Below are 15,727 nucleotides of genomic sequence, written 5' to 3' on the forward strand. Positions count from 1 at the left end.
CTCATTGTGTATTTTAGCGAGCAATGATAGGTAGACATCCTTAATATGTACACCCCTTTGTATTACTTTAAAAAATTTCAGTTAATCAAATATATGGTCCGTATGATCACATTTTTTTAGTTGCGTGACCACTAGTTTTCCAAAATTTATTTGGTTAATTAAGTGAAAAAATAATGGTCACGCGCATTTAGTTGCGTGACCACATTTTTCAGCTTCTAAATAGTGGTCACGCGACTGAAAAAATGTGGTCACACAGACATATATTTGGTTAACTGAAATTTTTCAAAGTAGTAGAAAGGGGTGTACATATCAAGGGTATCTACCAATCTTTATTCATTTTATATGGTATAAATAACATAGTCGATTATTCTCTCCACTTAGGCAAACCAGCCAATAAGAATGCATGCAAGCTACTTCTTTAGATAAAAGGGAAGATCAAGATCAGAGAGCGAAGTGTGAGACCAAAAGAGAAGGAAACAACTTTCAGATTTCCTCTAGCCTTAGGGTGAGTCCCGCCCGTTTTTTTTTGTTTGTGTTAATATAAGAATCCTTTATATCTAATCCTAGCAAACATGCTTACCCTAATTCCTAACCCCTAACCCTACTTTTTTGGCTCCAATCTATCCAGACCATTAGATCATTGTAATTAGGGGAGGTTATCATATCAGCCGTTGATCAAATCTCCGTTGATCAACGTTGAATTTTCCCCTTCTCAATTTCCCGATACAGCTTTCCTTCACTAACCCTCCTCTCTCTCTCTCTCTTTCTCTACCATTTTCCATCTCCACCCCCTTTTCTCTTGCCTCCATTCTCCCATCGCCAGAACTATTGCGGAGATCCGCCGTATCACCACCATCACCCGCCGCCAGAAACCTGCCACTCCGGATAAAGAGAAAGAAGCCATCGAAATTTGCAATCTCAACTGGAAGCTCCTGTCGTTGCTCTCTCCCTTCATCAACAAAGCTTCTCCCGTTGCTGAATCTCAGACATCCATTATGCTCAAGCTCCCTCCGGCCAAGCTACGTCGTTCGTTTCTCTCTCTCTGGTATGTATACTTTTCTCTCTCCTCCGCTGCTCTCATCTTCTTCTTCGATCTATCTCAGCATCTCATTTCCACTACTCTTTCCTTTAATTAATTCACATTATTGTCATGATTGCACGCTACACTTTACTGCTCGAATTTCGTTTTTCAATTTTGTTTTTAGGGTTTTTGATGGGTTTCGATAGTTTATGAAATATTGATTTTCTATCAAATATTTGAAACTCATTTCTAGAGTAATATGGAAATAGTCTTTGGAGGTATTTTAAATACATCAAATGAGTTAATTCATGTTTTTGGAATTTCTAACTAGGATTGTTTTCTTTCTGTCATGTGGTGGTCATATATACACTAATGCTGCTAATTTGGTTTGTGCAGTTAAAGAGTTGTTTTGGTTTCGACACTACGGATGTTAGTGCATTTGGTGACGGAGGCATTTTCATTGGGAATTTAAGGAGACCAATTGATGAAGTCATTCCGAAGTTGGAGAAGAAAGTCTCTGATGCAGCAGATAGAGAAGTTGTCTTATAGTTCATGGAAGAACAAAAAGATGGCATTACCAAACAGGTACTCTCTGCAATGAATTTGAGACCTTGGCCATTTTATTTTCTTGCTAATATTTATTGTTAGAACATCTTCAATCCAACAAAGTTAAGAACAATACTTCACTCCAATAGGATAAAGTTAAAAACAATTTTTGCATAAAAATGTAACTTGCACAGGAGAGAGACGAACACAATAATATTAAGAATAATGTACGAACATATTCTATTCATGAAACCGTTCTTACATGTGGTACATACTTCAACATATACATCTTTTGTTATATTTAAGAACCATAGTAAGAACATGCATTGAAGATGCTCTTATATGATCCGTTAGTATTGTCACTTCAAAAACCATGATTCAGGTCAATACATTTTAGGCCTACTACATTTTATTAGCAATTGTAAGAAATCTTAATTTTAGAACAAATCTGTTTCATTTGAAAAGTATGAGGATTTGATTTAAACAATTACTTGATACTTAAGCTAAAAGTACAAAAATACAATTAAGGCTTTCAGTTAATTGTGTGCTTTATACATTCAGAAAATTGAAGATCCATTTCTTCTTTTGGTTGCACCATACAAACCTGAATGTATTCTTTTTTTCCGGCAACTAAAATTTACATTTATATTAAGTTTTCCATGCTGTTACATTTGGTTTGTTTGTATGTTTCTGGAAATTAGTGTGTTATGTGGAGGTGTGTGTACGAAGGCTGTGTTTGAATCAAAATATATCACTTTTATCGGCTTTGGTCGTGTTCTGTTATACTTTTAATATGCTAATCTGAAACAGAATCTTCTTATTCTGTTATTTTTTGTTGCAAATTGCCTTCTAAACAATTCCTAAATTTCATTCCTTCTAAACTTTAATTGATTTCCAACTCTTTAGTTGATGGATATTCAAGTATTTGAGTTCTCTTGAGGTTGAAGATAACAAGGATGTTTGATTCTTTATCTGATTCACCCATCAGTGTTAGAGTGGTGACGAAGTATGTTTGATTTCAATGTATATTTGCTAGCTAAATACTATTATTACTATTTTTTCTTTTCCACTGCAGGTTGAAGAATTCAGGTGGTGGTTGTGGTTATGAAAACAGACCAATGCCTCTTCTGTTGCTATCGTCTATATTTGAGTTTTTTTTAGCTTTTATTTGTCACAACTATTGTTTTGTGTGTGATTCTTTATCTGATTCATTTGTTGGAGGTCTGAATGTGACAATTATTATTTTTTACCATGATTCTCTCTAATAAAGATATTTGTCTTGAATTTGGGACTCGATTATTTTTTACATATGACAAGTGCTATTGAATTTCAAGGTTTTGTAATTGGCTATTAGTTTCTATTGTTTATTTCTCTATATGGTTTTTGTTTAAATGATTGAATTTTATTAATGACATTGTGTTTATATGGCTTTAGGAGGATGTAATACATATGCAAAGTAGTACAAAAATGTGTTTTATTTTGGTTTACAATGAGCTTTTTTTAATTCAAGCTTGAGGAGCTTATGCGGCATCACAAAAATACGCCATTGATGTTGTTTTTATAAAACTACCAACTATTTTGATGTGTGTTAAAACTTGATATTCTCTTTCCAAATTCATTATTAATGCCTCCTCATAATTTTTCTCTCTATAAGGGTGTTCTAGGAAGCACGTCCTATAGTGAAAGAGACTATTCAGAAATTGAGTTTACGTGCCAATCTGAAAATTTATTATATATGTTTCTCTATAAATAATATGTTACTCACTGTTTATATTTTTCCCTCTTTAGGATCAATAGAATTCGTGTTGTTCAAAGTAGGTTTGGCATCAATGTAAGTATGTCTATTTATCTTTATGTAGCCCATATCTAACGAAGTTCTTATGTGTTGGACATAAACTGAATGTGCAGCTTTGAAAGTTGCAGTAATTTGATTAACATCTGATTATAGGTCTTACTATAAAGTGTTTTTGTTTGGCTTGCAAAAATTTAATTCTATATATCGACTGAAAATCCTTTGTTTATGTAACTTATCTCGGTCAAGTGACGTTTCATGGAAAGAAAGTGCTGGTACTAATATTTGATTGACTTTTACAGTTATGAAAGGAATTCACTTCACTCTTGAATAGCAATATTTCTTTAATTTATTTGATGTCAGGAATATTTACAAGTGTTTGCTGGTATGAAGCATCAAATGTTCTTTAATCCATTTAGAGGAATCAATTGCATTGTCTTTATTCTTACATAACAAATAATTCTGTACTGTCATGAGCCATCTTTGTGATTTATTTTTCTTTGTTATATATTCAAGATTGTAAATGGGTTTTGCCATGAAGTTTTATGCCATGTAGTTTTATGATATCAATAGGTATCATTCTCTAATTGTTTGGTGTCATTCTCTAATTCTCAATTGCTTTGTTATCATTGTTCAATGATTCGATTCAGTTTGATTTTATTAGGTACCTAACAGATAGTATTCTTCTCTAAGAAAGTTTAGCTGATCAAGGGCAAAATGATTATTCTATTATCTCAATGGATGCATCTCTGAAGCATAGTTTGAACACGTAAGGCAGTTTCTCCTTTCTCTTTTTGGACCCATTTGATTAGCGACAAATTTGCTATGTAATATTTTCACACGTAAGAGTAATTTTCATACATGTATGTTGTCAGATGTAGGTAAATGCCCAAAATAACTTGGAGAATTTTGAGTGAACTTATCATATATTATTTCTATTTAATAAAAGTTTGGTTGAGCGAACTTATTCAAAGTAAGGGATGTCAATGTGTTCGATTTTTGGTGTTATTTGGTGATGATTGTGTTGATACCTGATCATGAATCTTGGTTCAAGATGAGACATGTCTACGTTTTTAGTTTGAAAGCATTGAGATTGAGTTGTAGGAGTCCTGTGCCAGATTATTTAGGATAAAAGATATTACTGACATGTTTTCTCAACCCATTGATCTAAACCTTTGAAGTTTCATAAATAGCGAACATAAATTTTCACCAATTGTTTGTAATCATCTATATCTTAACTGCTCAAAACTAGATACCTTTTGTGTTTTTGTATAGATACTAGATAACTTTTGCTTGGAGAAAAATGTCTTTCCACTAGGCCAATCGATAGCTTTTTAATATTTGTTGTTACTCATAAGGTCCTTTGGCAATTGTTTAGAATGCACACATAGTGCAACATGATATTAGTTGCATTTAATATTTTATTTGACTTTGGAATGCCGAGTGCACTTGAATAAAGGAATAACAACTATGCATTTGAGATTGTACAAATCACTGATATTAGTACATGTTCTCAATGTAAGCCAACTGACATTTTCTTTCAAGCATGCTTTCCCTGCTCATTGTTAAATGTGCCTAAACTTTTTTGGTGTATGTTTATGTTTTAAAACATTATAACCTAAGCCACAAACTAAATAATGCTTTGTTTCATTTGTGTTGATCGAGTTCAAGACATGACTGCATTACAGGCTGCTGTGAAAAATGTGATTCATGAAACACAATACCAACAGAAGCAAATATACGAAATTATGAAGCTTTTATCAATTTTTATGGCGTTCAACCGTGAAAAGATGTTGCAACTACATTGCTTAATTTAAAAGGTTTTTCTCTTTTGCTGAATAGCATTGTGTCTTAGTCCATAAATTAGATTATATCTTCTATTTCGGTACTATAGAGGTGGTGCTTATGCATATGCAAATTTAATTAGTTTTATCAGGAATGGCAACTATGCAATTCAGATGATCTGTAACGACTTAGTTTCTGCAGGGATGTTGATTTTCTCCACCATTTCTTTCTTTTTTAGTTTTTTTTTCTTTTGATTTATAAATTTTGTTAAATTTGACATGTTTATTTTATTTATTTATTTATGAAGTTTGTGTTGTGGTTTTTTTCCTTCTTATTTTAGGGATGGTGGTTTGGCTGGGTTTGAGTTCATATGTTGAAGATGGTGGAGTGAGGCATTGATGAGAAGGTCATGCGTTGTCAGGTTTCTAAATTTCTTTTGGTTAAATTTTTCTTAGACTTCTATTGGTTTCTTTCTTATCATTTTGCTATAGTAGAAATTAGAATTAGTTGGATTTCTTCTTCATGTTCTCTTCTTATTGATTTTTTTTTTTCTCTTATCTCACCAACTATAGCTACATGCTCATGAAGTGCTGTTGTGAAAATAAGTTAATTTTAATTTTTAAATATTTTATTGTCCGTGTCTGTTATTGCATATGTATATAGTTGTAAAATATCTCTCTGTTATCCTTTTTATAAATATTTAATTATGTCTATGATTGACTTACATATTGTCTCAAACCACGAAGATCAAACTGCCTTATATTTTGCTTCTTATAATCAAGTCTAGGAGTTAGTGGAGGATATTAAGGTGTTGGCGTGGCGTTGGTGTTTGAGCCGTTTGAGTTCGCCGGCTTTTTTGTTTTATGAATGGCGGTGGAACCCAAAAGAGTGCCTTTTGTGGTAAAGGGGAAGTTTTTTGCGACTTCAGGTTGAGGCTGGGGTATGTGGCGTCTGCTGTTTCTGTTTGTCGGTGCTGCCAGTTTATATTTCAGCCTCAATTATGTTCAGTTGCGGCTTCTGCTGTTTCTGTTTCTGCAATTTACGGTGTTGTTTCTATTTTTGCTTCCTCCATGCGGTCTGTTTGCCGTCAGCAGGCTTTTTATTATGTTTTTTGGGCGGATTATAAGGGTTTGGCTTTGGGGTTTTTCGGTATTTCGGTGCCTTTTGAATTTTCCTTTTCGTGCCCGTGAGCTTTAGTTGTGCATCTTGCACACTTTCGCTGTTAATAATATTTGCTGATCCCAAAAAAAGAGTCTAATTATTGGTTGAAAAAGTTCAAGTAGTATCGTTAGGCCAATGTCAACCTATTACATGAATATGTTTTGTTTAATCTCAATGCCTCTTGAAAAAAAAATGCTTTTGATTCAAAGTTGTTGAACCAAACACATAAGATTCTTAGTGACAAAATATGCTTACTCATATTGTGTATGACATGATCATACTGTGTCCTGACTGATTCCTATTGGTTGTTCCCGTCTTTTTGCAGGTAAATTCAGTCTGTAGGTGATGTTATAAGCCATGTACGCTTTGTGCAGATGCAACCAAGTGAAACACGCATTGATGATGTTCTTTTGCTGCTAATCCGTTTGGTGACTTGAAAGGCATAATGTTAATTGGTAAGTTCAAGTTTGATTGGCGTATTTTAAGTTGAAGCCTTTTCCTGTTTAATTATGTTTGATAATATAAATGTTCTGGCCTCACAAACTGTTTATTTTTTTTTTTAATTTGGAAACAGGTAATTGAAAAGCTAAGTGACCATATGCTAATGTCTTTATTCGGAGCTATATAACTACAGTGTTAATGCATTATGTTATGATTCATTATGAAAGGCAGATGTTTACCATTATTATGTGTCATTTTTTAGTTAATGTATTTTTGAAGGTACCTTAATTAACAATTGTGTATCCAATGCCGTGGTCGAGTGAGTGTACTTTTGTCGAACTCAAAATAACTTATTTGTGATGTTTTCTCAAATAACATCTACGATTGATAAAAAAAAAAAAAATAACATCTACGGTAGTTTTTCTCTTCAATTTAAGTTATTAGCTATATATGACCCGTGCGGTAGCACGGGTAGATGATCTAGTAGTGAGTATGTTTTGTTACAGTTAAAACTCTATAAATTAATAATGTCAGGACCGGAGAAATTTATTAATTTAGAGAGTTATTAATTTATCGATAAATTAATAATTATTAATTTAAAGAGTTTTTAAGTAATTATACTATACATACCAAACAAAAAGACAAATTAGTCTATGCCTCTTAGAATTACGTTGCAGCGAGCCTTGAGACTCAACGTAAATTAGTAACTACTGTGTTCATATGCATTGGAAATCAATAATGACTTTTGAAGTACAGTAAATGTAAACAAGAGGAACAAATGTGTTCAATGTATTCTTAATATATTTTTTTTTTCCAGTTTCTATGAATTATTAATTTATGATTTTCTTGGGACCGAAAATTATAAAGGGATCTCCCGAAAAATTATTATCTTATTATTTTATCGAGTTTTTCAATTTTTTACATTGGCCCAAGTCGGGACCGGACAAATTTATTATTTTAGAGAGTTTATTAATTTACCGAGTATTAATTCAAAGAATTTCTACTGCATTTTGTTTTTCATTGATAAAATGAATGTGTTGCTGATATTGATGAATGATATATGTTAATGATTTGATTCTTGAAGGTGTTAAAAGTGTTGTTATAATAAATTTTGTAATTGGGGCAACAAATTTCATGATGTGTTCAAGTCAATGTTAATGTTTGCATGTTTTGATTTTGAGTAGCTTGCTCTTGTTTAAGGAATGGTATAATGTTAGTAATACACTCAAACATGCATCCTCTTTTATTTGATTAAAATTCACGAGTCTCATTAAATTTACATGGGACCCACATAATTTGGTGAAACCACATTAATTGTATGGTCAAATACATCATGGGGTCATTTAAATCACCTGTTTGTAACAGGTTAATCGTTTAAGTTTTTTTTAATAATAACCTAGTTCATTAAGTCATAAAACGTTTGTACTAGTCTAATTTTTTATCCAACTTCGTTAAAAAGTACGTACATGGTCGGGGACTCATTGAGATTTAATTAATAATAGCTGGAATTATGTGTAGCTACTACTTTTATAAAGCTGTAACTTAGATTGTTTTTTATTTTCCCCGCTTAAAGGTTGGTACTTATAATTAATCCTGAAAACAAGTTTGTAACATTACTGTAAAAGTATGTAATACTTAAATTTTTTTACCACACTATCTATTTGTATGATCGACTAAAAATGTCCGATCGAGTAAAAAATTGTGCGCTATATGCAGACTATGGCAGCAAATCCATGACGCAGTGATAGGCCTAGGAGAAATGATCAAGCACCTACAGAACCTAATATAGACAGTTGGAAGCAGATGATGCAAGCTAATAATGACCGTTGGCAGCAGATGATGCAAGCTAATAATGACCGTTGGAAGCATATGATGCAAGCTATCAAAGAACACACATCCGATTTTGCGAATCGCTTCGCTCAAAATGGTGGCCAAGTTCAGCCTCCTCCACCTCCACCTCCACCTGAATCCCCGAATCGTGTCTTCTTTTACTTTTAGGCTTAATTACTCTTTTGGTCCCTTAATTTATTTTTTGGTTTCGTTTTGGTCTCTTAACTATTAAAAGTTTCGTTTCGGTCCCTTAATTTATTTTTGGGTTTTCTTTTGGTCCCTTAACTATTAAAAGTTTCATTTTGGTCCCTTAACTTATTTTTTGGTTTCGTTTTGGTCCCTTAACTATTCCTCCGTCAACCACTTTGGTCCTTTATGTTAGGATGAATGTATTAGAGTTAAGGGACCAAAACGAAACCAAAAAATAAGTTAAGGGACCAAAACGAAACTTTTAATAGTTAAGGGACCAAAAGAAAACCTAAAAATAAGTTAAGGGACCGAAACGAAACTTTTAATAGTTAAGGGACCAAAACGAAACCAAAAAATAAGTTAAGGGACCAAAAGAGTAATTAAGCCTTACTTTTACAAACTCAAGCCTCCATTTTTCACCGGAGGGCACGATCCATTGGAAGCCCAATCTTGGCTAGACAAATTGAATAAGATTTTCAAATTTGTGCAGTGCACGAAGGAACAAAAGGTAACTTTTGCTACATATATGCTTAACGGAGCTGCGGATGATTGGTGGGAGGGGGCAAGAGCCAGAATGACGGCTAAGGGAAACCCAATGGACTGGGAACATTTCCAAGAAGTGTTCCTTAATAGGTGTTTTCCAAAGTTTATACGGGAGCAGAAGGAACAATAATTTATGCATCTTCAGCAAGGAGGTATATGTCTGTGGCGGAGTATGTGGCCGAATTTGAAGAGTTAGCTAGGTTCTTATGTCGTTCTCGATATTCCCCGGATGAGGAGCGGAAAATTAATCAATTTGAGTGGGGACTACGGCCTGATATCCGAAACAACTTAGCCCAACTTAAGTTCACTAGCTATACCACATTAGTGAACGAGAGTTATATATAGGAACATATCTTTGGAACGCGTTATTAGAAGTTATATACCTGAAAGATCATTATATAGGACATAACACAATTTTAGTACTTTTATTTCCTCTTTTCCACCCCACTTGAATTTTCTTCTAAAGCTTGTGATTTTAATCGTTCCAACAAAGAGTGATAATCTTCACTCAATTGCTATCAATTAGCTGGTAAATCATAATTCTTCCTATCACAATGAAAATATGCATATTTTTCATTGGTTTTTGATAGTTTCTGCACTTTCAAGTCTATTATTCGCTTGGCATTGTTAAGAACCCGAGGGGTTTTACCACAGTCTTGTGGAAAAAAAATGCAGACAAGAAAAATAATCAATTTCGAAAAACGAACACAAATCCAATTACGATAAGATGACTGCAAGTCCGAGATTCAAATCACACACCCATGATTAGACGTCACATATCAGACTATTGCAATAAGACTGAAGATTTCATAAGTTAAAAATTGCAGGGCTTGTGAACAGCTTGATTCAAAAACAGATAACTATACAACACAAAATGATGATGCTAACTGTTATTTTTTACTTTTGTTCTTTTAAATTTTTACAATTAAAAAAGGAAAACCTACCACACATCATAATTGATGCAAACGGATTTCATGCTTAACAATTGCCAAAGACTATAAAAAACGGGCATTTTTTTCTTGATAAATGCACATAGCTATGCACGCACAAAAAAAAAAAAAAATTAAAGGACTAATACTAATAGGGAGCTGTGTTAGAAAACAAGTATCCAATCATAGTGTAAAACAGTTTCAAAAGAAGCGCAAACAAAGAAGAGATTAAGAGTGATTGCTAATTTAAAAAAACTCACAAGTAGGTGTCATTTTACAAGTTTACAGATGGAACTATAAAGAACGTGAATGTATATTATTCATGCTTTGCTAATTTTGTTTGTTTAGTTAATGATTATATGCAACGAAACTTTTGTAAGAAAATCAAATAATTAAGGGAAATAATAGGTAGCAAATTCGAACTTTAGTTTTCCTTTTGTTCACATAGGCTGTGAAATGAAAGGACTTCTATGGGAAATAATAACGTGTGCTGAACTTATAAATATGAATCCTGTATTTACCTACAGTACTTCTCTGGGAGATATATACAGGGTGATTGAATTAAGGGCAAAATAGGAAATTCGGGGGGCACAGAAGATTTTGGGGCCGATAAAGCAATGCTCATTTTCTTTAGAAAATTGCTTTTAGAGGAATTAATTGAATAAAAATGGGTTCAATTGAAAATGTGCACTGATTAACAGAAGCATAATCAATGGATAGTGAATTATATAGATTTTTCAATGAATTAGAATTGTGATTGGATTAGAAATAAATTGGGATTCACGAAAATGGAAGAATGGAAGTGAAACTAACAGGAGAAAGGGAATTTCTCAGCGGTAGTTAAATACCGTTGGGTTCAGCGGTAGTTAACTGCTGTCGGGTCCTCAATGGTAGTTAACTACTGGTGGAGGCATTTAAGTATTTTACTTGTGTCGTTAGGAAACTTTTGATGTCAAAAAAGCAACTTTCTTTTCTTTATACTAGGTCCAACCCAACAGCCCATTAACCCACTAAAAAAAATAAAAAAAATGTAACACCCATACCAGACGTATCTAGAAAGTCTAGCACATGCATTAAATTTAGTACTGGATACATTAAAATATACAACATTAAATACATACGAATGAATATTTATACAACAAATTGCGTTCATACGTAAATCACATAAACATCTCAACCATACATATATAATTTCATCCTTGGAATCCAAAGCATCCCGCAGCGATACGAACGCACACTTGCTGAAACATCCATCCGACTTCAAACTTGCATAACCATCTGCTTATCTGAAACAAATAAGGATTGGGATGAGACATAATGTCTCAGTGAGTTCCCCTAAATCCTAGGCTATAGGCAACATCAAGGGGGAAACCTACGGTCACCACGTGTCTACATTACAACCTGCCGGTTGATTATACGTGTGTGGGGACTAGCATACTTAGACGGTAGTGCATACTAGAGCCGTCATAATCTTATCTTAACTTGTTATAGGCTTCACTTCCTATACGTGTCATGGCGATCGAGGGGAACCTAAGACCGCATTGCCAAAGATACGCTCTACGTATCGAGGCCTAAACATAACATAATCATGGCACGTTTCTAAACCGGACGATTAGGGGAAACCTAAGATCGTCATCGGTATCATAATCTTTACTTGCTCTATACATAACTTGTACTTGCTTGCAGCATCTAATGCTCTTATTCTTAATCATGGTCTTGCATGGAATCATTCTACATGCCATAACATAATCATATTCATATAATGCATAAACGTATCTAAGTTCATTCATTAGGTTAACGTTGAACAAACAATCATTATCTTGATTCATTTTACGGAGAGTCGCGGGTGGAGTAACCCCGGGAACACTCCAATACATGACCGATGTACGTACATCAGACTCCCTCGGTGTCGTGCGGGTCCCTTGCGGCTTAAACCGTTCCCCTTAGGTCGAGAACCTCCCGTATCCCCCTGGCGTGGATAACAAGAGACACGAGCACCTACGTCTTGTTACTCAGTGACATGTGGGTCCCTTACGGCTTGAACCATTCCCATCATGAGAACCCCTTCTATCCCCCTGATGTGGATAACAAGAGACATGCCACCTACACTTATTAGTCATGGTCTTGTCGTACACATAAGCGCTAAACATATACATACTTGATCATAAACGAAGAGAATACACTTCGCGTCTTATCATTCTAGGGATTCATATCCTATACTTGCCATACTTACCATTCATGCTATTTTTCTAGTTCTCAACACTATGTCGAGGCTCTACATTCATTCCCTTTCTTAATTCATTGCTACCCGAGTAAATCGGCTTAAGACTCTCTTGAATCACTCTTGCCATTCATGTTAAGATTGCCATGATTTTAATTTCAAGAATCGTTTGATGTTATGTGCATTGCCAAGATGTTGTTTTGGGGTTATAAAGTTGTAAAACGTTGAAAGAAAAGCTTCGGAATGCACCACAGACCCTGAACTGGGCCAACAGGCCAAAGCAAGTTGGCCAAGTCCAGAGAGCTGCGCTAATAGCTCAGCTGGGGCGTGGCTCATCCTGAAGAATTTCGCTATTAGCGTAGATTTCGATAATAGCGTGGTTCTTCGGGTCTGAGGTACAAAATTTCCAGTTTTGACCCAAAACTTGTCCAGTTTGATCCTGCAATGCACCGTAATCATCCAGCAACATATATTGACTTTAAATAACATATTTCATGGCAAACTAACATGGAATCAACAAGAATTGCTCAAAAGAACATTAGGGTTCTAAATCCCTCATAAACATAAATCAATCCTTTCTAACATGAATTTACACAACCAAAGGTAGGTAAACTATCTATGGAACTCACCTAATCATGTTTTCTTGCTTTCCTTCAAGATCCAAGCTCAAACCCTAGCTTTTGCTTCAATCTTGATCCTTAGCTTTTATCCAAAAACCATGCTTTAATCTTTCCTCCAATAGTTCCTTGCTTGCTAAGCCACCCAAAACCATGCTTGATCACACTAGGAAGAAGTTTGGATGATTTAGAGTGGAGAGAGAGGGCGTGGGTTAGAGAGAAGGAGGAGAGAATTCTCTTCTAAAAACCTAGAGAGAGAAAGAGCAATCACAAATGAGAAATTTTGGGGCAATTTGACTTAAATACTCCTCTGCCGCCAAGTTACCATAATACCCTCCGTCTTAAACGTGTTTAGCTGACACTGATACATAAGTCCATACTTGACTGATAACACATAGTAATATTGTCTGTTGTACATAACATTTTCCATCATAAACGCTTTCCATGAACATCAGTCCTCTGATACATTTAACAGGTAAAATTTCCATTAGCCGACAAGCGGGATGTTACACTCTACCCCCCTTAAAAAAAAATTCGTCCTCGAAATTTAGAGATCGACTACCAATTATCATGACAAAAACTTATCGTCTATGGTCTGAACCAAACATTTTCCATTCATACACATCCAAATGGGTTCATCGTATCATGTCCTCATCTTGATTCTTATCCCACGTGTAACTAAACATAGCCTCCTTAATCATAATATCACTCAAAATTAGGGTCTTCTTAGCCTATCATGATTCAGAACTTACCTTACTACACATAAACTTATTGTCTCAGATCCATATTACATCTGCCTAACATAAATCATCCATATAAGTAACTTATCATAACTGGAACACTCAGGATTTGCCTTTTAACTGGGTCCTCATGGAATCCAGGTTTGCCCTGCAGTGCTCGATTGCATTTAAGACATCTTATCATATATACACATGGTTAAAACATGACTTTACTTATTGTACCTTGAGACATGTGCCTCTTTCTTACATTACTTATCTTGTCGATTCTACGAATCTCTTATCTCTTTTCAGAGTCTTAATAAATCTTTCGATCTTATTACCATTCTTATTGCTCCCAAATTCATGGATGACTCATATAACTTGTGGTAAAGAGGTGAAATTAAATACGCCGACACTTATGACATTTATCAATCCATCTTATAGCTTACATGCTCTTAAAACTTCTGACTTAGGCCACTTGCATTTGAATATTCCCAACATAAGCTTGTATGTCTCATATAACCCTTTTGGAGAACCTTGTTGTTTACTTCATCAAATCTTACTTTACATGGTATCCTACATACTCTCGAGTGTCGCATCTTGTTAAATAATGACGATACTCATTCTAACATATTACTTTAAGAAGTTTTCTAAACATGAGTATTCAGATTCTTGGAACGAATAGAGACATAATCTTTTAAAAGAATTTTGTGAAAAGTATCCCGTAAAAAAAAAATTACTTTCGTTTCCAAGTCCCTCAATATCCATTTTAAATTTAGGAGTTTTTAAATCATAGTTCAAAATCTTCATCACAAGTATCGTGATCATTTAACAAGTTTGACATAAGAGGGTATGCACTTCATCGTGCATAACTCATGATTCGTATCTCTTTCCATAATGAAATTTTGGAACTTCAAAAGTAACTTCTTTCTTATTCTTCCTTGACTTACATATATATCTTGGAGACTTACATAATTACATAACAAAAATCATATAGGATCCTTGACCCTCATACCATTATCTCATTTCCTCGTTCTAAGAACAATAAACTTGAATCTTCAAAACATCATATCCGGTTACTATCACGTGTGGTTACCTTCTCCTGCATAACACTTCTTCTTTTAATACCGGCTTCACACTTGATAATTCAATCATTACTTATTCAATATTTCGAGAACTCCTCGCTTGTTCCATAATGCTTCTAACGAAGGCTCTTACTATCACATTCCATGTTCCATGATTACTGTTAACAACTCTATCTATTAACTTTTGTTGCGCCACTCTGATTCCCACCAGTTGGCCTTAACCAATACTCTAATCCATTGAGACAACTGAACTTCACATTCTTTTTCCCATATGAGCATCATCTTCTTAAGCCTTTCTCAAAACCTTTCATGTGGCAACCATTTCCATAAACATGCACCTCACATTACCCTGCAAGATTGAATCTTACGGTAAACTTGTCGCATTACCATATTATTTTACTTAGGGATAGACCTTATATTCTCACCGGTTGAGTTTACCTTATGACATATATTTATCATGCTTAACTTGCTTCCGAGTACATCTCAATTCCCATAGGGGACTCATCATAAATTCATACATACTTTTCTTGATCTTGCTTTATTGCATCCTTGTATTCTCGCATACTATGTTTTGCGTAATCAACTAATGCTTGCTCGTTAATTTCTTTCTCAAAGAAACCTCACAAATTAGCACACGGGGTATTGACGTTGACGATTCCTCTTTATATAAAAACATAATAAATCTGGCCCCATTTGTTACTCTAAAACCACGGAATAAGTTGACAACACATCTGTGTCATCCAACCTTAGTTCCGGCGAGTTTAGCCCACTCTACGTGAGTCGTAACAACCGGTACCTGCAAAAATTTCTTTTTAAATCCAAGAACGCCACCTCCAATCACCCATATG

At 34.5% G+C, this 15,727-nt stretch overlaps 1 protein-coding gene and 1 long non-coding RNA gene across 5 annotated transcripts; both read left to right on the top strand.

Moving 5' to 3' along the window:
• Positions 1-685: 685 nt before the first annotated feature.
• On the top strand, positions 686-7,177 carry LOC146904580 (uncharacterized). Of its 4 annotated transcripts, none has more exons than XR_015018097.1 (8): positions 686-1,045; positions 1,418-1,606; positions 2,643-3,398; positions 4,024-4,128; positions 5,048-5,179; positions 5,485-5,565; positions 6,631-6,760; positions 6,880-7,177. It is a non-coding gene; the product is annotated as an uncharacterized LOC146904580 (long non-coding RNA). The 4 variants fall into 4 exon arrangements; XR_015018098.1 differs by lacking the exon at positions 2,643-3,398 and adding an exon at positions 5,927-6,084 and having other exon boundaries at positions 693-1,045; positions 5,031-5,179; XR_015018096.1 differs by lacking the exon at positions 2,643-3,398 and adding an exon at positions 5,932-6,084 and having other exon boundaries at positions 693-1,045; positions 5,031-5,179.
• Positions 7,178-8,549: 1,372 nt separating this feature from the next.
• LOC146904581 (uncharacterized) lies at positions 8,550-9,653 on the top strand. Its single transcript, XM_085728321.1, is given in 3 exon segments — positions 8,550-8,724; positions 9,131-9,460; positions 9,463-9,653. Coding segments are annotated over 3 exon segments (696 nt in total).
• Positions 9,654-15,727: the final 6,074 nt, after the last annotated feature.

Source organism: Medicago sativa, chromosome 7 (assembly GCF_051527215.1).
Source record: "Medicago sativa cultivar Bolivia chromosome 7, Bolivia_mono, whole genome shotgun sequence".
Taxonomy (NCBI): Eukaryota; Viridiplantae; Streptophyta; class Magnoliopsida; order Fabales; family Fabaceae; genus Medicago; species Medicago sativa.